This window comes from Cydia amplana, chromosome 25 (assembly GCF_948474715.1).
Source record: "Cydia amplana chromosome 25, ilCydAmpl1.1, whole genome shotgun sequence".
NCBI classification, from domain to species: domain Eukaryota; kingdom Metazoa; phylum Arthropoda; class Insecta; order Lepidoptera; family Tortricidae; genus Cydia; species Cydia amplana.
In genome coordinates this window covers 3,067,663-3,093,490 of record NC_086093.1, presented here as the reverse complement: position 1 = coordinate 3,093,490, position 25,828 = coordinate 3,067,663, and the positions used below count along the sequence as shown (strand labels likewise).

At 45.3% G+C, this 25,828-nt stretch overlaps 1 protein-coding gene across 1 annotated transcript; it reads left to right on the top strand.

Annotated features, from left to right (window-relative positions):
* Positions 1 to 954: 954 nt before the first annotated feature.
* Positions 955 to 24,624, top strand: LOC134659556 (F-box/WD repeat-containing protein 11). Its single transcript, XM_063515222.1, has 12 exons — positions 955 to 1,130; positions 4,807 to 4,923; positions 5,526 to 5,634; positions 8,240 to 8,426; positions 10,419 to 10,554; positions 11,696 to 11,824; positions 16,284 to 16,475; positions 16,834 to 16,977; positions 17,755 to 17,945; positions 20,536 to 20,653; positions 21,521 to 21,708; positions 24,472 to 24,624. Exons 1-11 carry the CDS (start codon positions 1,089 to 1,091, stop codon positions 21,701 to 21,703), a joined length of 1,548 nt encoding a protein of 515 aa, XP_063371292.1. The 5' UTR covers positions 955 to 1,088; the 3' UTR covers positions 21,704 to 21,708; positions 24,472 to 24,624.
* The last annotated feature ends 1,204 nt before the right edge of the window (positions 24,625 to 25,828 follow it).

Here is a 25,828-nt window from a genome sequence, read left to right as displayed (position 1 = left end):
TACTCTGAGAAGTCTGAGAGGTATAAACTGTCATATTTTCACAATACTTTTACGTATAATTAAAGTTATTCGTGGAAATATCACCACTTCCATGCTCTATCACTGCAAAGTCTCTGCAGAGTTAACATGGTCAGACTTTGTTATAGTGATCGTCAATGTTTTATAGTCCAGCGTGACAACTATTTGTTATTAATTAAATAGAGAGAAAAACATGATTTTATGTTGCAGAATTTTAAACATATAGTGTGTGAAAGGTCTGTTTGATTTCAAACATAGACAGAGAGAATCATACTATCTTTGTCTTACACTAGTACTAGCACCCAAAAGAAAAGGATGAGTATAGTTTTTTTTGTTCCTATTTACTGACAAGATTTGGTTGACCCAGTATACTTGTTTTGTGATACGATTATCTACAATTTCTAGATAAAAATAAAATTATGGCAACATTATCAAAGTTTTTTTTATTGTTACTGGTAAAATAGGTTTCTGAGTTCCAATATTTTTGCCAATGCACATGGGTTCCAAGCAAAATCCCAGTTATGGAACCCCGGATAGCGTATCCGAACTCAAAATTGCATAGACACTATTGTACTTAATTTGCTTTCTATTTAGTAAATTCCCTAAAATAATATAATATTCTTAAACAATTCTTAAATGTGTAAATTTAATTTGCATTTTGTCTCTATAAAGATAATTTAGGTCTAATTTTGACATTTTATTTTATTTTAGTGTTGTATTAATTATTGTTGCATTCAGCGGTTCCTTTTAACACACGTGTTATTATATTCTTCAAAAGAGATAAAACACCATGCATTCGAAGACTACTTGAAACTTAAATGCGTAAATTATTTAAAAGATCCATGCTGGATCCATGGCTCTTCTATTCCAACCTATTCCAACACGTCACCAAACGTGCAGTAACACAAGTTTAGAGAAATTAGTTCAAATAGCATCAGTCATAACTTGTCAGTAGTTAGTGCTTGTGCTTGACGTCATGCGAACGATGACCATTGTAACCGAGCAATTGTGATTTAGTTATTAATGGTGATTTTATTAGACTATTTGATGTTTTCAGTGATATAGTAAAAATGGAGACTGAAAGGATGATAGAAGATACAACGCCGCCTCAGGTATGGCCGCAATTATTATTTAGAGCAATCCCATTCTGTCATGGCTATGGCTGATCCGCCATCTTTGGCAGCACTCGGTTTGATTTCGATTATTTTGTGTTTTGAGGGCAACCTAATACGAGTTAACTTTTACTAGTAATATGCATCTTTTACACGTGTTTTATGATCTCCCTTACATACTGTACCGTTTTACGATGGAGCAATTTACAGTTAAACGAATAAAATAACTTTTCCTGCATTGCGGACGTTTCTAAGAATCATACTTTTTTATTCATCACTTGCATTCAACTTTATTTTCTTACCATCTAAAGCTTATTCCACATCCGTTAAACTGTTTTGAAGTCTGAAATAGTATGAGTCATTCAAATTAGTCGTAAGAACGAATCCTAGCGTCAAAACTTTTACCATCGTTAGATACCGTTAGATTTTGCTGAAAAACCTTTTCAAATGGTCACCAATCCCTGTAAAACCGTATTGTCATCAATTTTCATACAGCAGTCCCCTATTCTAAGTTATTTTTGTTCGCTTTGTAGCTTTGTTATAATATAAAAATATGGTGTTCCACTTTCGCGTGATTTCGCAATGGAGTGATGTTCAGAAGATTGCCATGACATAACGAGGTTCCGCTTGACTGTCGATTACGAGCAGCCGTTATGAGCACTGGTTACTTATCTATTCACACTGGAATGCCATAGTTACATGCTAGGCTTGTTTGTACCTCATATATTTGTTGTCTTGTATAGTACTTGTCCAGTTGTTAAGTATAATTGCCAATAGAGTTGGACCAAGTTAAGTCTGCATGGTATTTACAAACAAAGTGTGGTAATGTCATATTTCAATGAAAATATGATGTTTATGATGATCCTCAATTTGTTCTCTTCAAGTTGGTGCAAATTGAGCTTAATCAGAGAAATTATCAATCATGTTTTGTGGAATGATTAATAATTATTATAAACCTTAGCTTTTTTCACCCTTATTCTATTTAAAATTACTATTTTTAATACAGTGTCTTAATGCTAGGGAATAGACAAAACCCTATATTGGATTGTTTTATTAATTAGGTTATCAAGCAATCTATTAGCTAGATTACTCTCTTATATGTACTGTACGGATATGATGGTCGTTCTTGTCTACGTGACAGCGTGATAAAACGGTGTCCGTCACTTTCTTTCCCACGGTGTTAAACAGTGACAGTTATTTTATCACGTGGATAAAGATGGATAAAGCTATCCATAATAGGCTGGCTGAATTCTTTATTCAAATCAATTAAACTCTGGTAACTAACATCATAAACTTTTGCAAAAATTAATGATCAATTTCTTGAAATGTAAGCCTTTGACAAACCATATTTAACCCTTTAACAAACCAGATCCAAAAATATCCACAATTCAAGCCTCAACCACTTCAAAATGCTGAAAATTCTACATAAAAAAATAATACAAAAAGATGATGTAATAGGTTGGTAATTTTTGTTTTATTATATATGTAGATTACATACATACATACATACATATAATCACGCCTATTTCCCGAAGGGGTAGGTAGAGACTATGGATTTCCACTTGCTACAATCCTGACATATCTCTTTCACTTTATATGTAGATTGTACCCTATAATGGGCCAACTTTATGTATAGTACCATAGCCCACACTGTTAACTGTCCTTTGTTGGACCTTATGCCTTTTGTAATAAGGTCCACCGATGGACAGTTAAGCGTGTTGCTGTTTACACAGACAGTATAGAACCAACAACCATTGTTTCAAAATGGGTCACAAGAGACATAATTTGGTATAAATTACGGTTGTGTAATTTGGACCATCGTTACACTACAATTTGGGACAAAAAGAAGAGACAATTGTAGTGTTTTTAACCTCGAGCCGCCCAGAGACCTATAAAAAGGTCTCCTATTCCATTCTAATTTGAATCTTTGTTTTGACAAATCATAATTGCATTTTTCTTGGCAAGTTTTGACGTCTGGGTGGCTAGAGATTAAGCAAAAGGGTACAGTCAGTATGAAAAGTAAAATCAGACTATGCACCAAAATAGTCTACCATTCCCTAATAGCTTTACAAAAAGATAAAAGTATGTAAACAAGACCATCTTAAACTATGCTGGGGCGTTTGGCCACATGAGTATTTGGGGCCCTTTTGGAAAGTAAAGTAAGCAAATTAAACTATAATTTTTCTACTATGATCTTCTATTTATTATGGGTAATCCAATATACAGTATACTGTCTGTCCTTCGGGGCCCCCTGTGGATTGGGGCCCTGGGCAGGGGCCATGTGTGCCCTTATGGTAAATACGGTACTGTATGTAAAGTACAGTCGGCATAAAAAACAACAACAAATTGAACCATGCCTCCAAATATAGTTAGTTTTACAAATAATTTTTTGTCAAATAAAACTTTTGATACAAGCTTTTATCGCTGATTGTAAAAGGACAATCTCTATTCAAAAGAAAGAAAAGTCTTTCATCAGGCAACTAATACTTGTTGAGACAATTCTAACAAACCCCAACACAATTAGGTTGTGTTGTTTTATCACAGGGTTCCTATAGGAGCCACCTCCTGTGTCCATCATCAGATGAGATCAGCTCGATGGTACCATAATATTGCATTGTCATCTAACTTATCTGCATATGTATGTGATGTTTCAGCTCAAATGAATAACGGAAAGTGGGGTCAAATTTAACTTGACCCATACAAACATACATTGCAAGTTAAATAATAATATAAGCTTGTAATGGAGACAATTCTCATTTTGTAAAGCTATTATGGATATTATGATGCAAAGTTTTATCTGCGAGTGTTGAAGCTGACCTGAGTTGACATGTACACAATAAATTATGTCTTTAGTTAACTTCCATTTGTGTTCAATTGTATTTTTACGTATGCATGTGGAACTAATGACAATAGAATGAGGTCCACAAAAAGGGCAGTTAGGTTTTTATTTAAAAAATTTGTTTGATCTGGGGCCTATTGCATAACATTTTACAACTCATAATACAAGCGGAAGTCTCTTTCTAATAAAAGGGAATGAAAAGAGGCGTCCGCTTGTATTATCACTTATCAGTTGTAAAATGTTATGCAATAGGCCCCTGATCGTCTGATCCTGTTTGTCGTGTGTTAGAGACCGACCAAGCTAACGGACAACTGTGCATGTCATTTGCAATGCACAAAGTGTGGCAATGTCACCCTTAGAGTCAAATGTCTATGAAATTATGTCATTTAATAATTACACTCCCTCACTGTATTCTGTTCAAGTCCACTTTCAAAATTGCTCCCTACGCAGTTGTTTTAACCCTTTGCAGGGAATACAACCCACTATAACAATGGAACAAATCAAATTAATACAATACAAATATTATTTATAGCTCACCAATATGAAAAGGAATGTGACAAACAAATTAATTACTCCTAATTGACCAGTAGTTCTGTAGAAAGCGACCAACTTTTTATTTTTGTCAAAGTGACTTGCACCCTAACTCAGTGGCTTTGGTCGCTTTCTGAATTAATAAAAAAATTGAGTTGGTCGTTTTCTGCATAACTACGGTCAATTAAAATATTTTGACTCCATCCCTGTGTAGTGGGTCACTTTCTATTCTTTTGTGACTATATCAGTTATAATTACTTAATTAGTCCATAGTGGCCATCAATAACTAGTGTTTTCCTTCACCAGGTGACATCCTTAACGTCACTTGACACAGGCGTGCGGCCTGCCCCGAGTAGCCCCGCATACACTGCGGAGCGAGACTCATGCCTCAACTTGTTCGCGAGATGGAACGAGACAGACCAGGTGGGTGTATTTGATTTGTATACACATCTTAAGGCCTGTGCACACTGGATGCGTGTGCGTACACGTGCGCGTCGTAATATACAGATCCTTATGAGAGACGGCAGCTTGTTAACCTTTTCGACGACGTGTCAAACACAAAAGCTGTCACGCTGACGCCACGTCACCGAAGTGTCAAAACTGAAATTGAACTTTATGCGTATGCACGTAGGTCTATGTTGCTCTGTGGTCTGTGACCGATTAATCGGTCTTTGGCGTTGAACCTACGGTCACAGAATAAATAATAGTACTAAGTACAGAAGACTCACTCTCTTAACAAAACGCGTCTGTTACGATCAGCACAGATATGGCCGCTAGGTGGCGGCAGCGCCACGCGCGGCTTATGGCTTTCCCCAAAATTGGGGCCGAACGGATGTACTTTTAGCTACCTGTAGCAAAGCGACGAAATCGCGGAGTGAGACACGCCTGCTACGGTGCGGATATATCGGTCATTGGCGTCCAAAAGGTTAAAATATTACGTATTTTATTACGTAGTGTACGTTGTTTCTCTAACAACTCAACATAGTTAGAATTACTGGTCATATTGTAATGTATATGTTTTTCAGGTGGAGTTTGTGGAGCAGCTTCTGGCACGGATGTGCCACTACCAGCATGGACACATAAACGCGTACCTCAAGCCCATGCTGCAGAGGGACTTCATCAGCATGCTGCCCAGTAAGTGCTTAAATATAAATAATTAGTGACCAGCCCCGGCTTAGCACGGGTTAACGAATTATACATAAACCTTCCTCTTGAATCACTCTATCTATTTAAAAAAACCGCATCAAAATCCGTTGCGTAGTTTTAAAAATCTAAGCATACATAGGGGCAGACAGAGGGAAGCGACTTTGTTTTATACTATGTAGTGAAGAGGTCTGCTCAAACTGGCGGAACGCAGCGCAAATCATCAAAAAGGATTTCCTGAAATCCCCTATTATAACGCGAGCCCCCGCCAGCGTGACGCCACTCCGGCGCATACTATACTGGGGGATGACGCGGCATTTTTTTTTTATACCACATAGGTGGCAAACAAGCATACGGGCCGCCTGATGGTAAGCAGTCACCGTAGCCTATGGACGCCTGCAACTCCAGAGGTGTTACATGCGCGTTGCCGACCTTTTTTATGCATGCCGGCGCTTAATAATAGGCCTATTCCATCTGTGTCAGATGTTTAAGCAGCATCCCGGTTACGACACTTGTGTTCGTGGCTGTAAAGCCCTATACGAGAAAGGATCCCTCGGCCACACACGCCGGCGCTTACCGTCTCAGTATTATCTAAGGGCCTGGTCTCCTATTTTATGCTATACGCGGCGTCTGACGTTAGCGTCAACGTTCCTGACCAAAAAAGACGTCAACGTCGACGTGTGAAAGAGACCACACCAATACATCTCTATAGTAAGTATTATGACGCAGACGCCGTAAGCGGCCGATGGCGTTTATAGGAGACCAGGGCCTAACGTGCTCCTCGATGCCGCGGAGTAAACATCCTTCGTGATGCTCCGAGCATTCAGTACCAGTTGTATACAACGCCGAGAGAGGGGGTTATATGACCTGCATAGATAGCCATTTCTAGATCTAGTTATCCTAACATTTATTTTTATGCTGAGACCGAATCTTCGGTCGGACCCCACGCATACAGTTTCATAGCGTCCTGAAGGTTCGGTAACATTTTGGCGGAAACTGAACCGTACCTTCGATCGAAACATGATTTTATGCCTGAACTGAAACTGAACCTTTTCACTAGTCAAATAAGTAAGTTACTTTTCCAAGTAGGTGTAACCGAGGTGGCCGTTTTAAGTATTATTCAACACTTACTCAAATACTCATAATATACATATTATGTCCTCAAAACTTTTCTTTATATACTACTAGCTTTTGCCCGCGACTTCGTCCGCGTGGAGTTAGTAATTTGGGTAGCTTATTTTTGATCCAATCTGCTTCACCCCCTTAAAGGATGACTTCTGGGATAAAAACTACCCTATGTCCTTCCCCGGGACTCACACTATCTCTATACCAAATTTCAACTGAATAGGTTCAGCGGTTTAAGCGTGAAGAGGTAACAGACAGACAGACACACTTTCGCATTTATAATAATATAGTATGGATTGTATCTTAAACATGTAAATCCGTTGAACGTTTGTCTCCAGTCTCATTTCCCTACCAGATTATTTACAATACGAAAACGATCCCCAGATAGCATTGAATCGCAAATCGCGGTGACTGTTATTTTAAATTTAAATTCAGACTGTCGTAAACAAATTGATATTCCATGTGTTTAAAGTAGGTACTGGATATTAAAATGTATTTGCTGAAAGTTTCTGTATTCTGGATTTTACTCGATTTTTCAACACAAGGTTCGACTATAACAGTTTTGAATGATTCACGGTTAGTTTCACTAGACTTATATCGACAGGGGCACAGAATAAATAATAGTACTAGGTACAGAAGACTCACTCTAACAAAACGCGTCTATTACGATCAGCACAGATACGGCCGCTAGGTGGCGACAGCGCCACGCGCGGCTTATGGCTTTCCCCAAAATTGGGGCCGAACGGATGTACTTTTAGCTACCTGTAGCAAAGCGACGAAATCGCGGAGTGAGACACGCCTGACCGGGGTATGAACCGTGATTACCTACTTGCATCAACTTGTACCAGTAGCCATATTGACAATGACATTAGGTTTTGAATGTTTCTCCTTTTTATTTAAATCATAGAGCAAAAGTCGTAAGCACATTGAAATAACGTTGCAACGTTGCAAGCTAGAAAGTTTTGGCAAGCCGGAGTTCTTGTGAGCTATTTAAAACGATTAGAACTATGTATGTGTCAAATATAAACTGAATGAGACAAAATGAGGGCTTATTTAACACACTGTGTATATTACCAAGCGATCGTCGCCGCGCGTGCGTTATTATATTCTCAAACTAGCGACTCACCGCCCGCCCCGGGTTATCATCTTCCTCAAGAATCACTCTATTGATAGGTGAAAACCGCATGAAAATCCGTTCAGTAGTTTTTATTTAGTTTATCGCAAACATACAGAAAGCAGCGGACTTCACTATCACTACATAGTATAAAACAAAGTCGCTTCCCCCTGTCTGTCTGTCTGTCTGTATGCTTAGATCTTTAAAATTACGCAACGGATTTGATGCGGTTTTTTTTTAATAAATAAAGTGATTCAAGAGGAAGGTTTATGTATAATTTGTTAACCCGTGCGAAGCCGGGGCGGGTTGTTGTTTTATAAAGTGTAGTGAAAATTAACCAATATTTTTTCTCCACAGAAAAAGGCCTCGACCACGTAGCCGAGAACATACTCTCGTACCTGGACGCCAGTTCCCTCTGCGCCGCCGAGCTGGTCTGCCGCGAGTGGCAGCGGGTCATATCAGAAGGCATGCTATGGAAGAAGCTGGTGGAACGGAAGGTCCGGACTGATTCGCTGTGGAGAGGCCTCGCTGAGAGGAGAGGATGGTGAGTGTCTGTTACTTCACCTTGACAGTTGGTTGAGCTAGTCTGAGAGCAGCGGGTCATATCAGAAGGCATGCTCTGGAAGATGCTGGTGGAACGTAACGTCCGGACTGATTCGCTGTGGAGCGGCCTCGCTGAGAGGAGAGGATGGTGAGTGTCTGTTACTTTACCCTGACAGTTGGCTGAGCCGGTCTGAGAGCAGCGGGTCATATCAGAAGGCATGCTCTGGAAGAAGCTGGTGGAACGTAACGTCCGGACTGATTCGCTGTGGAGCGGCCTCGCTGAGAGGAGAGGATGGTGAGTGTCTGTTACTTGACCTTGACAGTTGGCTGAGCTGGTCTGAGAGCAGCGGGTCATATCAGAAGGCATGCTCTGGAAGAAGCTGGTGGAACGGAAGGTCCGGACTGATTCGCTGTGGAGCAGCCTCGCTGAGAGGAGAGGATGGTGAGAGTCTGTTACTTGACCTTGACAGTTGGCTGAGCTGGTCTGAGAGCAGCGGGTCATATCAGAAGGCATGCTGTGGAAGAAGCTGGTGGAACGGAAGGTCCGGACTGACTCGCTGTGGAGCGGCCTCGCTGAGAGGAGAGGATGGTGAGTGTCTGTTACTTCACCCTGACAGTTGGCTGAGCTGGTCTGAGAGCAGCGGGTCATATCAGAAGGCATGCTGTGGAAGAAGCTGGTGGAACGGAAGGTCCGGACTGACTCGCTGTGGAGCGGCCTTGCTGAGAGGAGAGGATGGTGAGTTTCTGTTACTTTACCCTGACAGTTGGCTGAGCTAGTCTGAGAGCAGCGGGTCATATCAGAAGGCATGCTCTGGAAGATGCTGGTGGAACGTAACGTCCGGACTGATTCGCTGTGGAGAGGCCTCGCTGAGAGGAGAGGATGGTGAGTGTCTGATACTTTACCTTGACAGTTGGGTGAGCCGGTCTGAGAGTAGCAGGTCATTTCAGAAGGCATGCTGTGGAAGAAGCTGGTGGAACGGAAGGTCCGGACTGATTCGCTGTGGAGCGGCCTCGCTGAGAGGAGAGGATGGTGAGTGTCGGTTACTTTACCTTGACAGTTGGTTGAGCTGGTCTGAGAGCAGCGGGTCATATCAGAAGGAAAGCTCTGGAAGAAGCTGGTGGAACGGAAGGTCCGGACTGATTCGCTGTGGAGCGGCCTCGCTGAGAGGAGAGGATGGTGAGTGTCTGTTACTTTACCCTGACAGTTGGCTGAGCCGGTCTGAGAGCAGCGGGTCATCTCAGAAGGCATGCTGTGGAACAGGGATGTTGCGGATGCAGATTTTTTGACATCCGCGGATGCGGATGCGGATATTTAAAGGCTCGTATGTACTTAGAAAACGTCAAATATGACATTATTAGTCTTTTTTTATTAAAAAAGAACGAAACGTTTAGTATTTCAGCAAGAATATAGGTGCGTTATATTTAATAAACAGTAACTTGGCCGACTTTTCTGGATCTAGACGATTTCGTTATAGGTAATGACGAAATTACCTAGCACTTACGCCGCCGCTAAGACGTTCCTGTACCGACTTGTTCGACATCCGCATCCGCATAAGCTCCGCATCGATTTTATGCGGATGCGGATGCAGATGCGGATGTTGAAAATAATGCGGAAGTTCCGCGGTTGCGGATGCGGATGCGGATGTTCGCAACATCCCTGCTGTGGAAGAAGCTGGTGGAACGGAAGGTCCGGAACACACATGCAAAACAAATATACATGTTAAATACCCAGTTATTAAACCTTTGAACGCCACGCCACGTCATCGTGAACCTTGTCGTAATGCATGAAGGTTGATATTGGGCTGTAAAGTGTCATTCAATAGAACTTGCTAACTATGTAAATATAAGTTTCTAGTAAAGTGTAAATTTTAGTATGGCGGTTTGTTTACATAGCAAGTTCTATTGAATGACACTTTAGCAACGCGCGTCAGTTGAAGTCTTTGGCGATGAAAAGGTTATTAAGGAAAATATTAATTTAGTGCATTTATTTCAGGATCCAGTATTTATTTAAGCCGAAGCCAGGCTGCCAGCACCCGTCACACTCGTTCTACCGACAGCTCTTCCCCAAGATCATACAGGACATACGCTCCATAGAGGACAACTGGAGAATGGGCCGGCATAACTTACAGGTACCTATCTATCTATTATCATAGAGAAAAAAATACATAGAGTGCTCACTCCATACATCAGTTTTAATACCAAAAAGACTATTAGCATCTAGCATCGAGTAGCGGAACTATCAGTACTGCTACTTGACAATAGATGTAGCCACCGACCAGAAAGTCTTATGCTGTTGAGATAAGACTTTCCGGTCGGTGCTACATCTATTGTCAAGTAGCAGTACTGATAGTTCCGCTACTCGATGCTAGATGTAGACACTGAAATTAATAGTCTGAACTGATGTATGGAGTGAGCACTCTATGTATTTTTTTCTCTATGCTATTATCTATCTATTAAGCCCTTTTGTTCTGAGTTAGAGTATGTCTCTAAGCTCAGTGTGCCGCTTGGCAAAGGCCTCCACTAGCTCTTTCCATTGGGGTCTGTCGTAGGCACAGAGTGGCCCACAGGTACCATTTACATTTAACTAATTCATAGACATTGCAAAGTCATAAGTATAAAATACAGATTACATTACAATAATCTCGTGTCATCGAGCTAATCTGATGAAGGAGGCAGGTGGTATGGTAGTACCCCTCTCGAGACTCGAAATATGATTATTTTTGACTAGACTAGATCATTTCTTTGGGCGTGAAACTACAGTAGACACTTATTCTTTGCTCTCTCTTAGAATTATTGTATTTTAAAATTGTTTTCACTCGATGGTCTCATCGGAAGCAACATGCTGAGATGAGGCCATTTCCTGACACTTTATTCTCACTATGTTATTTTAGGTCGACCTGTATGTAACTAACTATATGTAATGGAATCCTGCAAATTAAATTTGATCCACTTCCCGGTTTCCGATTGAGCTGAAACTTTGCATACACATGTAAGTCGGGTGACAATGCAATATTATGGTACCATCGAGCTGATCTGATGATGGAGATGGGAGGTGGCCATAGGAACTCTGTGATGAAACAACGCAACCTAATTGTGTTAGGGGTTTTTAGAATTGTCTCGATAAGTATTAGTTGTCTGTCGTAAGAAAAGTACAGTCAGCGATAAAAGCTTGTACCAAAAATTAAATTTTTGCCAAAAACTTATTATGTATGTGTGCCTGTGTGTTTACGAATAAAAATATTATATTGTATACTGAAATATTGTTTACAGAGGATAAACTGCAGATCGGAAAACTCAAAAGGCGTGTACTGTTTACAATACGACGACAACAAAATAGTGTCCGGACTGAGGGATAACACGATCAAAATATGGGACAGGAAAACTTTACAGTGTGTTAAGGTATGTACTGTTAATGTACTTGACTTACCGAGACGATATTAGGGAGTATTACTGCAATGTTTTGCCGCCAGAGTGCATCACTAGCGCCTTTAGTAAACCATATAGGTTATAGGTTATAGGTATTCGCGGGCTTGGTTTCCGCAACTCGACGTCATATTATTGCGCCTATTTTGCGTGATGGGTTGGCGGCCTATTCCTGCCAACCCAGCTCTACCAGGAAGCCTAGCAGACCCTTGACGTTGCCGACGACTTCTGGGAGCGACCCCGGTGAGCCGAGGTGTTGTGCCCGGTATTCTGCCACCCCTGGGCATTCGAGAATGACGTGGGCGGCTGTCTCCTCTGCCTCCATGCACGCCCTGCAGAGGGGGCTATCTGTAACACGTAGGGTTAGTAGGTGTTTGTTAAATGAGGCGTGGCCGGTTATGGCCCCAGCTATAAGCCGGAGCTGTGGTCTCTTCAGCTGTCGCAGCCTCCGTGACAGATTGGGGTTGAGTGTCGGGAGGGCTTCCTTCGCCTGCCTGCAGGTGCCTAGGTTAGACCAGTATTGTTGGTGTTTTACCTTGGTGTTATGACGCAGCATGTTCCGGAGCCAGGCAAATGGCAGAGGTATAATTGGCTCAGGTCCTGCCACCTTCAGTTCCGAGCCACCTCTCGCCAGGATGTCGGCTGCATCGTTACCTCGTGAGTTGCTGTGTCCTTTGATCCACTGCAGAGTTACGCCATTGGTGGTACATACCTCTGACAGAGCTTTGTGGCATTCGTAAATTAGCCCTGAAGTGAGAGTATAACTTTGTAGAGCTTGCAGTACTGATCGACTATCAGAGAGTATGCGGATGGGGTAGTCCAATACTTCCCTTGAGACGATTGCGTGTGCTGCCATTATGATGCCCATACATTCCGCCTGGAAGACTGTGTTATGGGCACCAAGTGGTGTTGAGATGTGTATGTTTAGGTCCTCTGAGAAAACCCCAGCGCCAGTGCCTGACCTTGTCTTTGATCCGTCCGTGAAGATTCTCAGCTCCCTTGGGTTGAGTCCTTCATGGGGTTCTTCATGTAATTGTATTTTGTATTTCTTGTCGAAGACGAACTGCTTGGGTATCCTGTCAGTCACCGCTTCTATGAGCGGTTCCCTACCTATGGCCTCGTAGAGGATTTCGGTGTGTGGCACCCTAGGCGGTCTCCAGAGATTAGATTTTTTAAGACGTACCGCCGCAGCTAGCGCTTCCTGTTGTATAAAGAGGTGCAGCGGCGGCAGGCCCAGTAAGGCTTCCAGGGCCGCGGTTGGTGTTGTCCTCATGCAGCCCGTTGTCGCCATACAGGCCAGCCTCTGGAGTCGTTGTAGTTTAGCCTCAACTGTGGATAGTTTGGTGCGTGGCCACCATACTATCGCTCCGTAGCTTATTATTGGTATTATAACTGCCTGGTAAAGCCATAGAGTTAGCCTGGGAGTTAATCCCCAGGTTCTACCCACCATTCTACGACATTGCCAGAACGCGACTGTAGCTTTGTCAATTTTGCCATTTAAGTGATTACTCCAATTTAGCTTGTTGTCAAGTATTACCCCTAAATACTTTACCTCTGCAGATAGTTGGAGTTCTGTATTGAACAGTTTGGGAAGGCGGTAGTTTCCCAAATTGCGTTTGTTGGTGAACATTACCAGCTCCGTCTTGTGGGGATTGACTGTGAGTTCGTTGTTGATGCACCAGCGCTCCACGATGGCTAGTGCAGAGCGGGTAACGTCGCATACCGTACCTGTGTGGTTGCCGCTCGTTAGTATCACTATATCGTCAGCATAGCCGATTGTGTAGTAGTGATTGTTGTTTAGTGCCGTGATTAGGTCGTTCACTACTAGGTTCCATAGAAGTGGCGATAGAACGCCCCCTTGGGGGCATCCCTTTGCCACTGATGCCTGCTGTGTCTCGCCTGTCCCAAGTTTTATGACCCTCTGGCTCAACATGTTGTTTATCCACTGGGTCATAACTGTATTCGCTCCATGTCTTACCAGTGCTGCTGCAATGCTGCTGAACCTAGTCCTGTCGAAGGCCCCTTCTATATCTATAAAGGTTCCTAAGCACATGGACCTGCTTTTAATCGCCACCTCAATTTTGCTTACCACTGCATGTAGTGCCGATTCTGTAGACTTGCCAGGGCTGTAGGCATGTTGGTTGGGATGTAGGGGCACGTTACTCAGCACCCTCTCCCTCAGATACCTGTCGCACAACCTCTCCAAGGTTTTAAGCATGAAGGAGGTCAGGCTGATGGGCCTGAAGGATTTGGGATCCGAGTAGTCGCTTTTACCTGGTTTCGGTATGAAGATGACTTTGACCTCTCTCCACCGCTTTGGCACGTACCTGTGAGCCAGACAGGCGCGCAGAACGGTGGTCAGCTTCAGAGTGAGATGCCTACCGCCCCATTTTAGAAGCGCAGGGAAGATCCCATCCATTCCTGGAGATTTGAAGGAGTCAAAGCTGTTTATGGCCCATTGCGTGCGCTGTGGGCTGATTACCTCGTGTGTCTGTAGCCACTCGTCCTCCGACGGAGTGGTCTCCTCTGCCTCCCAACTTACTGGGTGCGATATCACGCAGTCCGGGAAGTGTGTTTGCACCAGGACCCGTTCCGCCTCCTCCGGTGAGTTGGTGAGAGAGCTGTCAGGCTTACGCAGGGATCCCAAGGTTATGGTTGAGTTGTTGGAGAGGACCTTCCTTACCCTGTTAGCCTGCATGGTGGTTTCAATGTCTGTACAGAATTTGCGCCAGGAGTTTGTGCTCCTGTACCTGAGTCGTTTCTTGTACTTGGCCTTTGTGGACTTGTAGTTATCCCAGTCCTCATCAGTGCCAGTGTTCATTGCTCTGTTTAGTTGTCTCCTCATCTTACCCCTGAGTCTCTCCAGCTCAGGTCCCCACCAGTTGCTCTTCCTTCCACTGCTTGTTGATGGGGTGGTTAAGGGACATGCCTGATGGTAGCACTCCAAGATGGTGTTTGTGAGGGCGCTTACCTGTTCTTCTATTTCAGCTGTGCCTAGTATCTCCAGGGGACACTCCTGCTGTTCTAGTATTGTGTTTAGTCGCAGGGTATAGAGATCGCGGTTGGTCCTGCGTGGGTCCCTTCTAGGCTCAGCTGTGAGTGTTTTTACCTGAATGTCGAATCGAATCCACCTGTGGTCTGAGCACGACACCTCCTCCGATACATGCCAGCCTGTGATGTGCTTCGATGCTTCTTCAGATGATAGGGTCAGGTCAATGATTGTCCTGCTACGTCTGTTTATGAATGTCGGTTCCGAACCTGTGTTAAGGAGGTTAAGGTTTGTAGTAAATAGGTACTCGACAAGCTTCTTACCTCTCTCGTTACCTGTTTCCATGCCCCATAGGGGGTGATGAGCGTTCGAGTCGGTTGCCACGATGAGTTCGAGCCCCTCCTCTTCGCAGTAGTTGACCAGCCTTGTCATGTCATGCGGTGGTGGGTCGTCCGCCTCCGGCATATACACAGAGGCTACGACCATCTTCTGCAGGCTGGTGTCTTGCGCGCCGTGCAGCCTTATGGCGCACACATCTCTAGAACAGAAGCTCGTTAGAGGTTGCACATGTAAATCTTTAGTTGTGTATATGCAGGCCCGGGGATTATCCGGACCCGAGTAGACTGTTAGCTTACCTCCTAAGTTACGGAGACCGCAGACAGAGCCTCTTCTGACCCACGGTTCCTGGATCAGGATTACGGCTGTAGTACAGTTAGTAAACCATAGAGTAACTTATACATACTGTACCTTAAACTGTTTTTAGACAAGTTTTCACAGACAATCAAATATGACTTTGATACATCAAGGCGGTTTGTTTACAAAGGGCCTACCGGGAAACGCGAACTCGAAACTCAGCTATCTGCCTCTTTATCGCTCGAATATGCAAGAGTGATAGAGAGGTTAGACCGTTAGATAACAAAATTTCGACCCTCTCGTTTGCGGTAGACTTATTGTGGGAGTGGCGCCCTCTACGTAGAGTTTCGCGTAATATTCCCTATTAACCCTTTTACCACCAAAAACGTCTAAAGACGGGCGCGGCTACAGCCCAATATCAACCTTCGTGCATTCCGACAAGGTTCACTATGACGCGCCGCGCACCAATGCCAGTTTTTTATGACCAGACAGAGTGTAATAGAGATGGGTGGATCAACTATATCTTGTTGTTATTCTGTCCGGTCAGCCAAGAGACAATAGTAGGATAGTTTGTTAGAAGACATTGTACACCACCTTCTTCTGACACGCTTGGTAGACGACTCTCTATGGAAAGGGTTTATAAGTATCACAAAGAAGCGTGTTTGGTGAATTTAAATGCCTAAAAATCAGGTTTTAAAAAGTGACCCAGGAGAACAGAAGAAACCGTAAGCTGGTTAAAGTTGTTTAGTCTTGTTTGTAAACTGTAACCATGTAATATGATGTACATATATTAACAATGATCTGTTTGTCCAGGAACTCCAAGGCCACACGGGCTCCGTGCTTTGCCTCCAGTACGACTCGCGCGCCATCATCTCGGGCTCCTCGGACAGCACCGTGCGCGTGTGGGACGTCAACACAGGCGCCATGCTGAACACGCTCATACACCACTGCGAGGCCGTGCTGCATCTACGGTTCTGCAACGGCATGATGGTCACCTGCAGCAAGGTAGGGTCGCCATGACAACACGGTCCAAGTGTGGGACGTCATCATATTTTAATGACTTATTCCTTCAGGGGTCAACATCACATCAGGTACGACCAATCCTTGATGAACATACAATTAAATCCCCTGTAGGGCTAAGATGGTCGACGCTTTATCATTTGTCACCATGCCTGTCACGTTCTAATAAGTATGTAAGTGCGAAAGTGACGCATGACATGACAGGTGATAAAAATGCGGCCATGATACCGCTGCTGGCTTTTATCCCTATTGGGGGTCAGCCCTCCTGATACTCTTTCGCCAATCTTGGCGGTTTCGCGAAGTTTGATGAACATACAATATTTATCGATATTTGTTGTTACAGGACCGTTCAATAGCAGTATGGGACATGACCTCGACGACGGAGATAATGCTCCGCCGCGTGCTGGTCGGGCACCGCGCCGCCGTCAACGTGGTCGACTTCGACGAGAAATACATAGTCAGCGCCAGTGGAGACAGGACCATCAAGGTACCGGTATAGTGGACCTTATGTCGTAGCGATAGGGTTCAATAATGCTCCGCCGCGTGCTGGTCGACCGCGCCGCTGTCAACGTGGTCGACTTCGACGAGAAATACATAGTCAGCGTTAGCGGAGACAGGACCATCAAGGTACCGGGATAGTGGACCTTATGTCGTAGCGATACGGTTCAATAATGCTCCGCCGCGTGCTGGTCGACCGCGCCGCTGTCAACGTGGTCGACTTCGACGAGAAATACATAGTCAGCGCCAGTGGAGACAGGACCATTAAGGTATAGTGGATAGTGGACCTTATGTCGTAATAATAAGATTCACAATAGTTACATCTCTTTAAATGTATGTAACAAATAGTATACCTTATTTCCAGCGCAGTGTTTAAAGCGCTGGTGGCCTAGCGGTAAGAGCGTGCGACTTGCAATTCGGAGGTCGCGGGTTCGAATCCCGGCTCGTACCAATGAGTTTTTCGGAACTTATGTACGAAATATCATTTGATATTTACCAGTCGCTTTTCGGTGAAGGAAAACATCGTGAGGAAACCGGACTAATTCTAATACGGGCCTAGTTTACCCTCTGGGTTGGAAGGTCAGATGGCAGTCGCTTTCGTAAAACTAGTGCCCACGCCAATTACTGGGATTAGTTGCCAAGCGGACCCCAGGCTCCCATGAGCCGTGGCAAAATGTCGGGACAACGCGAGGAAGATGATGAAGGATTACAAAGCCGAAAATGCATATTAAAATATACTTTACTAACATTGATGTTTCTTTCCCAGGTCTGGAACACATCATCGTGCGAATTCGTCCGCACGCTGAACGGGCACAAGCGCGGCATCGCGTGCCTGCAGTACCGCGACCGGCTCGTGGTGTCCGGCTCCTCGGACAACACCATCCGGCTGTGGGACATCGAGTGCGGGCAGTGCATCCGGGTGCTCGAGGGCCATGAGGAGCTCGTGCGCTGTATACGGTCAGTGCAAGCCTCCAGTAGTGTCCCGCTGCTCGGACAACACCATCCGGCTGTGGGACATCGAGTGCGGGCAGTGCATCCGGGTGCTCGAGGGCCATGAGGAGCTCGTGCGCTGTATACGGTCAGTGCAAGCCTCCAGTAGTGTCCCGCTGCTCGGACAACACCATCCGGCTGTGGGACATCGAGTGCGGGCAGTGCATCCGGGTGCTCGAGGGCCATGAGGAGCTCGTGCGCTGTATACGGTCAGTGCAAGCCTCCAGTAGTGTCCCGCTGCTCGGACAACACCATCCGGCTGTGGGACATCGAGTGCGGGCAGTGCATCCGGGTGCTCGAGGGCCATGAGGAGCTCGTGCGCTGTATACGGTCAGTGCAAGCCTCCAGTAGTGTCCCGCTGCTCGGACAACACCATCCGGCTGTGGGACATCGAGTGCGGGCAGTGCATCCGGGTGCTCGAGGGCCATGAGGAGCTCGTGCGCTGTATACGGTCAGTGCAAGCCTCCAGTAGTGTCCCGCTGCTCGGACAACACCATCCGGCTGTGGGACATCGAGTGCGGGCAGTGCATCCGGGTGCTCGAGGGCCATGAGGAGCTCGTGCGCTGTATACGGTCAGTGCAAGCCTCCAGTAGTGTCCCGCTGCTCGGACAACACCATCCGGCTGTGGGACATCGAGTGCGGGCAGTGCATCCGGGTGCTCGAGGGCCATGAGGAGCTCGTGCGCTGTATACGGTCAGTGCAAGCCTCCAGTAGTGTCCCGCTGCTCGGACAACACCATCCGGCTGTGGGACATCGAGTGCGGGCAGTGCATCCGGGTGCTCGAGGGCCATGAGGAGCTCGTGCGCTGTATACGGTCAGTGCAAGCCTCCAGTAGTGTCCCGCTGCTCGGACAACACCATCCGGCTGTGGGACATCGAGTGCGGGCAGTGCATCCGGGTGCTCGAGGGCCATGAGGAGCTCGTGCGCTGTATACGGTCAGTGCAAGCCTCCAGTAGTGTCCCGCTGCTCGGACAACACCATCCGGCTGTGGGACATCGAGTGCGGGCAGTGCATCCGGGTGCTCGAGGGCCATGAGGAGCTCGTGCGCTGTATACGGTCAGTGCAAGCCTCCAGTAGTGTCCCGCTGCTCGGACAACACCATCCGGCTGTGGGACATCGAGTGCGGGCAGTGCATCCGGGTGCTCGAGGGCCATGAGGAGCTCGTGCGCTGTATACGGTCAGTGCAAGCCTCCAGTAGTGTCCCGCTGCTCGGACAACACCATCCGGCTGTGGGACATCGAGTGCGGGCAGTGCATCCGGGTGCTCGAGGGCCATGAGGAGCTCGTGCGCTGTATACGGTCAGTGCAAGCCTCCAGTAGTGTCCCGCTGCTCGGGCAACACCATCCGGCTGTGGGACATCGAGTGCGGGCAGTGCATCCGGGTGCTCGAGGGCCATGAGGAGCTCGTGCGCTGTATACGGTCAGTGCAAGCCTCCAGTAGTGTCCCGCTGCTCGGGCAACACCATCCGGCTGTGGGACATCGAGTGCGGGCAGTGCATCCGGGTGCTCGAGGGCCATGAGGAGCTCGTGCGCTGTATACGGTCAGTGCAAGCCTCCAGTAGTGTCCCGCTGCTCGGACAACACCATCCGGCTGTGGGACATCGAGTGCGGGCAGTGCATCCGGGTGCTCGAGGGCCATGAGGAGCTCGTGCGCTGTATACGGTCAGTGCAAGCCTCCAGTAGTGTCCCGCTGCTCGGACAACACCATCCGGCTGTGGGACATCGAGTGCGGGCAGTGCATCCGGGTGCTCGAGGGCCATGAGGAGCTCGTGCGCTGTATACGGTCAGTGCAAGCCTCCAGTAGTGTCCCGCTGCTCGGACAACACCATCCGGCTGTGGGACATCGAGTGCTGATTTAGATGCTTGCTCTGAAACTGATAATATTACTATGTATTCTTTCGTTGTTTTATGTTGACATTTGTATAGGTCGTATAGGCTGCCATCATCTAAGTGACCAACATTGGTTACACACGGTATGCGACCCAGTGTGATTGTGCCAGAGTTTGAGAACACTGATTATTTAGATGAAATCGTGTTTGATATTACATATTACAGAAAATCTTACATTTTATACTAAAACTAGCGACCCGCCCGGCTTCGCACGGGTTAACAAATTATACATTAACCTTCCTCTTGAATCACTCTATCGATAAAACAACCGCATCAAAATCCGTCGCGTAGTTTTAAAGATCTAAGCATACATAGGGACAGACAGACAGCGGCACTGACAATCCAACCTCTAGACTGAGCTTAGGCCAATTTTTTCATGACACCGATGCTGCCAAAAATACGGGGGTGCGGGGGGACGAGGTGAGCGAATCCCGTGCCGTGATTGGTCCGTTCAAAGACACGGACCAATCACGGCACGGGATTGACTCGAAGATGGAGTAACGCTACCGTATGTTTGGCAGAGGGGGTAGCGCGACTATGCTATGTCTATAGGTTGGATTGTCTGTGGACAGCGGTACGCGACTTTGTTTTATACTATGTAGTGGTAAAATGGTTTTAAGGTTAACACTAAGTTTTTTCGTTATATAAATGCCATCATCTGTTTGCAGGTTCGACAACAAGAGGATAGTAAGCGGCGCGTACGACGGCAAAATCAAAGTGTGGGACCTGCCCGCCGCGCTGGACGTACGCACGCCGCACCAAGAACTATGTTTAGGGACTTTGGTGGTGAGTTACTATATGAATATTCGTGTTTTTATAGTAAGTCGGTGGCAAACGAGCATACGGCCCGCCTGATGGTAAGCGGTCTCCGTGGACGTCTGCAACTCCAGAGGTGTTACATGCGCGTTGACGAGCCTAACGCTCCGCAGCTTCCCGTCTATTATTTTGTATTGCGTTATTATTGAGTTATTAATAGGGAATATTACGCGAAATGTAACGTAGGGGGCGCCACTATCACAATCCACCACAATCTGAGGGTCTACCGCGAAATAAGAAATTTAAACATTTCTGTTTCTAACCTCTCTATCAGTCTTGCATATTCGATCGATAAAGGCGTTATGCCATAGAGATTGAGATACGACGATCATCAGCTGATTAACTTAGCAGACGTTTACAGAACTAGTGCGGGAAATAGCACTTTCCGTGCGTATGTCGAAAGTTTAAACGGTCATATGTACTGTAAAACGTTGTATCGATACACGTACGAATAGGTAATTCGCAACTCGTGTCGATTTAAAACATTCCCTTCGGTCGTGTTTTATTTTATCGCCACTCGTTTCGAATTTCCCCTTTTCCGCACTTGTATCGTAAATAACTATTTCATCACACTCGCTCAGTAAATGTGGAATTGCACGCAGGCTTAGCGGGAGTAATAGAAAAAGCGTTTCCCTAGGGAGTAATGAAGTTTCTACTGCCATAATTAACAGTTTTTTGTCTTTATACTTCATTTTTGTATCGCAAGTGTGACGAAAAAGCATTGTGTGTAACTCGGGGCGTAATAATATTGCAAACTCGAGTCTGTAAATATTTACGCCCCATGTTACACAATGTACTATTACCGTTCAGTGTTAAATATGTGCCCGTTTGCCCCAGGAGCACACCGGCCGCGTGTTCCGGCTGCAGTTCGACGAGTTCCAGATCGTGTCCTCCTCGCACGACGACACCATCCTCGTGTGGGACTTCCTCAACTACGGCGGCGCCTCGCCCGCGCCCGCGCCCGCGCCCGCCGCCCCGCGCCCGCGCTCGCCCGACCACGACCGAGACCTCTACGACTAGCGCAGGTGAACTATACTCCTGGCTACTTATGGGAGCCTGGTACTTGCTCAACTACGGCGCCTCCCCCGCCCCCGCCCCCGCCCCGCGCTCGCCCGACCACGACCGAGACCTCTACGACTAGCGCAGGTGAACTATACTCCTGGCTACTTATGCGAGCCTGGTACTTGCTCAACTACGGCGCCTCCCCCGCCCCGCGCTCGCCCGACCACGACCGAGACCTCTACGACTAGCGCAGGTGAACTATACTCCTGGCTACTTATGCGAGCCTGGTACTTGCTCAACTACGGCGCCTCCCCCGCCCCGCGCTCGCCCGACCACGACCGAGACCTCTACGACTAGCGCAGGTGAACTATACTCCTGGCTACTTATGGGAGCCTGGTACTTGCTCAACTACGGCGCCTCCCCCGCCCCCGCCCCCGCCCCGCGCTCGCCCGACCACGACCGAGACCTCTACGACTAGCGCAGGTGAACTATACTCCTGGCTACTTATGCGAGCCTGGTACTTGCTCAACTACGGCGCCTCCCCCGCCCCGCGCTCGCCCGACCACGACCGAGACCTCTACGACTAGCGCAGGTGAACTATACTCCTGGCTACTTATGCGAGCCTGGTACTTGCTCAACTACGGCGCCTCCCCCGCCCCGCGCTCGCCCGACCACGACCGAGACCTCTACGACTAGCGCAGGTGAACTATACTCCTGGCTACTTATGCGAGCCTGGTACTTGCTCAACTACGGCGCCTCCCCCGCCCCGCGCTCGCCCGACCACGACCGAGACCTCTACGACTAGCGCAGGTGAACTATACTCCTGGCTACTTATGGGAGCCTGGTACCTGAGGATTGAAAAATAAAATTTAAATATTATCAAAGAACATTTCAAACATTTTTGACGATTGGTCTGGTCCTAGTGGGTAGTGAAGCCGCGGTCCTGGGTTCGAATCCCAGTAAGGGCATTTATTTGTGTGATGAGCACAGATATATGTTCCCGAGTCTTGGGTGTTCTCTATGTACATATTTATGTATTTTTATATTATATATGTCACCGTAAAATTGTAAACACTCGTCATCGTCGTCTCGCTAGTCACATTATAAACTGACGGTAGGGAGATTATAATCTAACCTAACTTGACTGAGTACCCACAACACAAGCTTACTAGGCCAGACCAGTCGTCAGTCGTCGGAAAAATAGACAAAATAATGGCTAATTTTCATTTGTCATGCGTGCATAATAGTTACCTATTTACAGTACATCTGGTACTTTATTACGACACCCTGTGTTATAATGAGCACATTACGCAACTAAGTTGAAAATGTATACGACTACGAGTGGTGAATTTTAAAACACGACCTAGTTGCGAATTCCCTATTCGTACGTATATCGTACGTTTTACAGTACATATAGCCCTTTAATTTTTCGACATAGTTACGTAATCTTCTTCCTCGCGTTGTCCCGGCATTTTGCCACAGCTCATGGGAGGAGCCTGGGGTCCGCTTGGCAACTAATCCCAGTAATTGGCGTGGGCACTAGTTTTTACGAAAGCGACTGCCATCTGACCTTCCAACCCAGAGGGTAAACTAGGCCCGTATTGGGATTAGTCCGGTTTCCTCACGATGTTTTCCTTCACCGAAAAGCGACTGGTAAATATCAAATGATATTTCGTACATAAGTTCCGAAAAACTCATTGGTACGAGCCGGGGTTCGAACCCGCGACCTCCGGATTGAAAGTCGCACGCTCTTACCGCTAGGCCACCAGCGCAACACAGTTTTTATCGGAAATCTAAAATTTAAGCTGTGACGTTTAGTCGAATAACTGGTTTCTTTAATATTATACGCAACATTGTTATAACGTTTTTAGTTTAGCTATAAAATATGTTTAAATGAACTTTTTTTATAAAAGGTGTTTTTTCTTTGTTTGTGGCTCTTAAAATATACATTATTTGTATAAATAATGTATTGACTAATCGTAGTATATTTAATAATCTTTCGTTTGATGTAGCACAGGTGTATGTATGACTCATGGTATAGTTATAATTTAGATTTTGCAAATTTCGGTCGTGATTATCTGTATGACGTCATTATTCGTCACTCAGAGACAATAGAGATGGTCTCCCGGCGGTTTTAGAATCCAGGTCATGTTGCTAATAACATACTAGATGCTTATGCGGATTATCCTGAAAATGAGCAATTTCGATTTTTTAAACTTTAAGGCATTTGTTCTGGCGAATACCTACATTTTGATGAATAATTTCCACAATATTGATCAGATTTTAATTTTTTTGGTATATATGTATGGCTTGAGACGTCATATTTAATGTTATAGTACATTGTTTTAACGTCCGACTTTTGGTTTGGTTGTGAAACCCAAATAATCAAATATTTTTTTACATCATTTTGATTTCTTTGTGAATTGCTCTTAAACTGATATATATTTTGGTACACAGTGTAAATTAAAAATAGTATATTTAATTGGCTTTCATTTAATACCCCACATGTGTATGTGCAATGCATATTTTGGGTGCAATATGCAATATTCGCAACGAGGCGGGAGTCATTTTGATGACGTCATTCCGCTGAAGTAGATGGCCGGCGCCGCTGTCTCCCGGCAGTTTTGGAGACTAAATACCATGCCCAACAACATACTAAAAGTTGGTAGCGGTTTCCGGATCTGAACTATCTCTTCGACCGTTTCCCATAAGGCATAGTACTAGTACTGTAAAAATAAAAAATAAAACTTGGTGAAATACATTAACTAATTATGTCTTGTTGACAGGTAATCATAGGAGACCACAAGGAGACTATTATTATATTTTTAACGATATAACAGTGCGCAGTGTCGTGCGACGGATAGATCTAAACCAATCGTGGACTATAAATAAATTATTATTAAATATTATTATACTATTAAATGTTAATTTTAAAACTGTTCCGACGTTACCAATTGACTTATAGAGCCCTAGAAAATGAAATTGTGAATAGTGCGAGTTAGTTGGCATGATAAATATAAAATATACACATAAGGAATAGTAAAAATAAAATATATGAGATATCAAAGACGAACACGCGTATAGTTCGAACGTGACAGCTAAATTTTAAAGTTTTAACGTCTGCGAACGATGCTATTAAGCTTAAAATAAATTTAAAAGTGGAAAAATTACTGTCTTGGGTGAGACTTGAACTCACCAGAATCCAGAGGCCGTGAGTTCAAGTCTCGCCCAACTCAGTGACAACTAAAGTAGATGACGTTGTATGGATTGTCAAAAGTTATCTGATTACTCCCCTCATAATGTATGGGGTCGAAAGGCGCCATCTACTTTACGCGTCTTGGTTTGGGTATGGGCTGATACTTCGATCAACACGGGCTTCCGACACGTCGGAAGGGATAGGCCCAAGCGATATCTTGACATTCAAATCATTCTGTCATTTTTCGCGGGGGGGAACGTGCACACAGTCGCACTTCTCACACACTTACATACAAAATCCAATCTGTAATGACGACACAAATACATAGAAAATGACACCCTACACAGACAAATCTTGCACACCTCGATCTGTTTTAGTGTACGGACGAGTCACAAGTGTCACAACACGCACACTAGCACATTTTCGTCAAAGAACTTTATTGTTTTCTGAGAGATGAGAAGTCGGATTTGTCGCTCGACCGATCCGCAATTTGTACTGGGCGAGCAAAATCGATAAATCCAGCAATTACATGAGACTAAAATATAATAATTGTGTTGAAATGTAATTAAACGTATGACATGTAAAAAAAATATTACATGTGAAATGTAACACCTCCTTTTTGTAAATTTGATGTCCCCGACCTCTTTTTACAACAAAAAACCGAGCAATTTGGCATTTTTTCTGCTGCTGTGTTCACTCGCGCGTCTGGACTCGGTCTAGTTAAAAATCCGAGCGCAACTAGTTTTATTACCCGCGCTAGATCAGTTGATCTTGTACCTAGGCAGAGGGGAAATAGTGCGAATGCCGCATCCCTTCCGTGTTGGTCGAAGGGTTGGGTATGATAATGAGTATGATATGACACTGATGGCTGATTTTTAATAACTGTTAGTTTTAGTTGCGTTTTTCTTAAGTATTAGAAGAAATAATGCTATCTGTATCTAATGGTG

Excerpts from the sequence above, each read along its gene's own strand:
- LOC134659556 (XM_063515222.1), top strand. The coding sequence starts at position 1,089 with ATGGAGACTGAAAGGATGATAGAAGATACAACGCCGCCTCAG. Across the intron at positions 5,635-8,239 it reads CTTCATCAGCATGCTGCCCA|AAAAAGGCCTCGACCACGTA; the intron begins GTAAGTGCTTAA and ends TTTTCTCCACAG. Across the intron at positions 11,825-16,283 it reads AAACTTTACAGTGTGTTAAG|GAACTCCAAGGCCACACGGG; the intron begins GTATGTACTGTT and ends CTGTTTGTCCAG.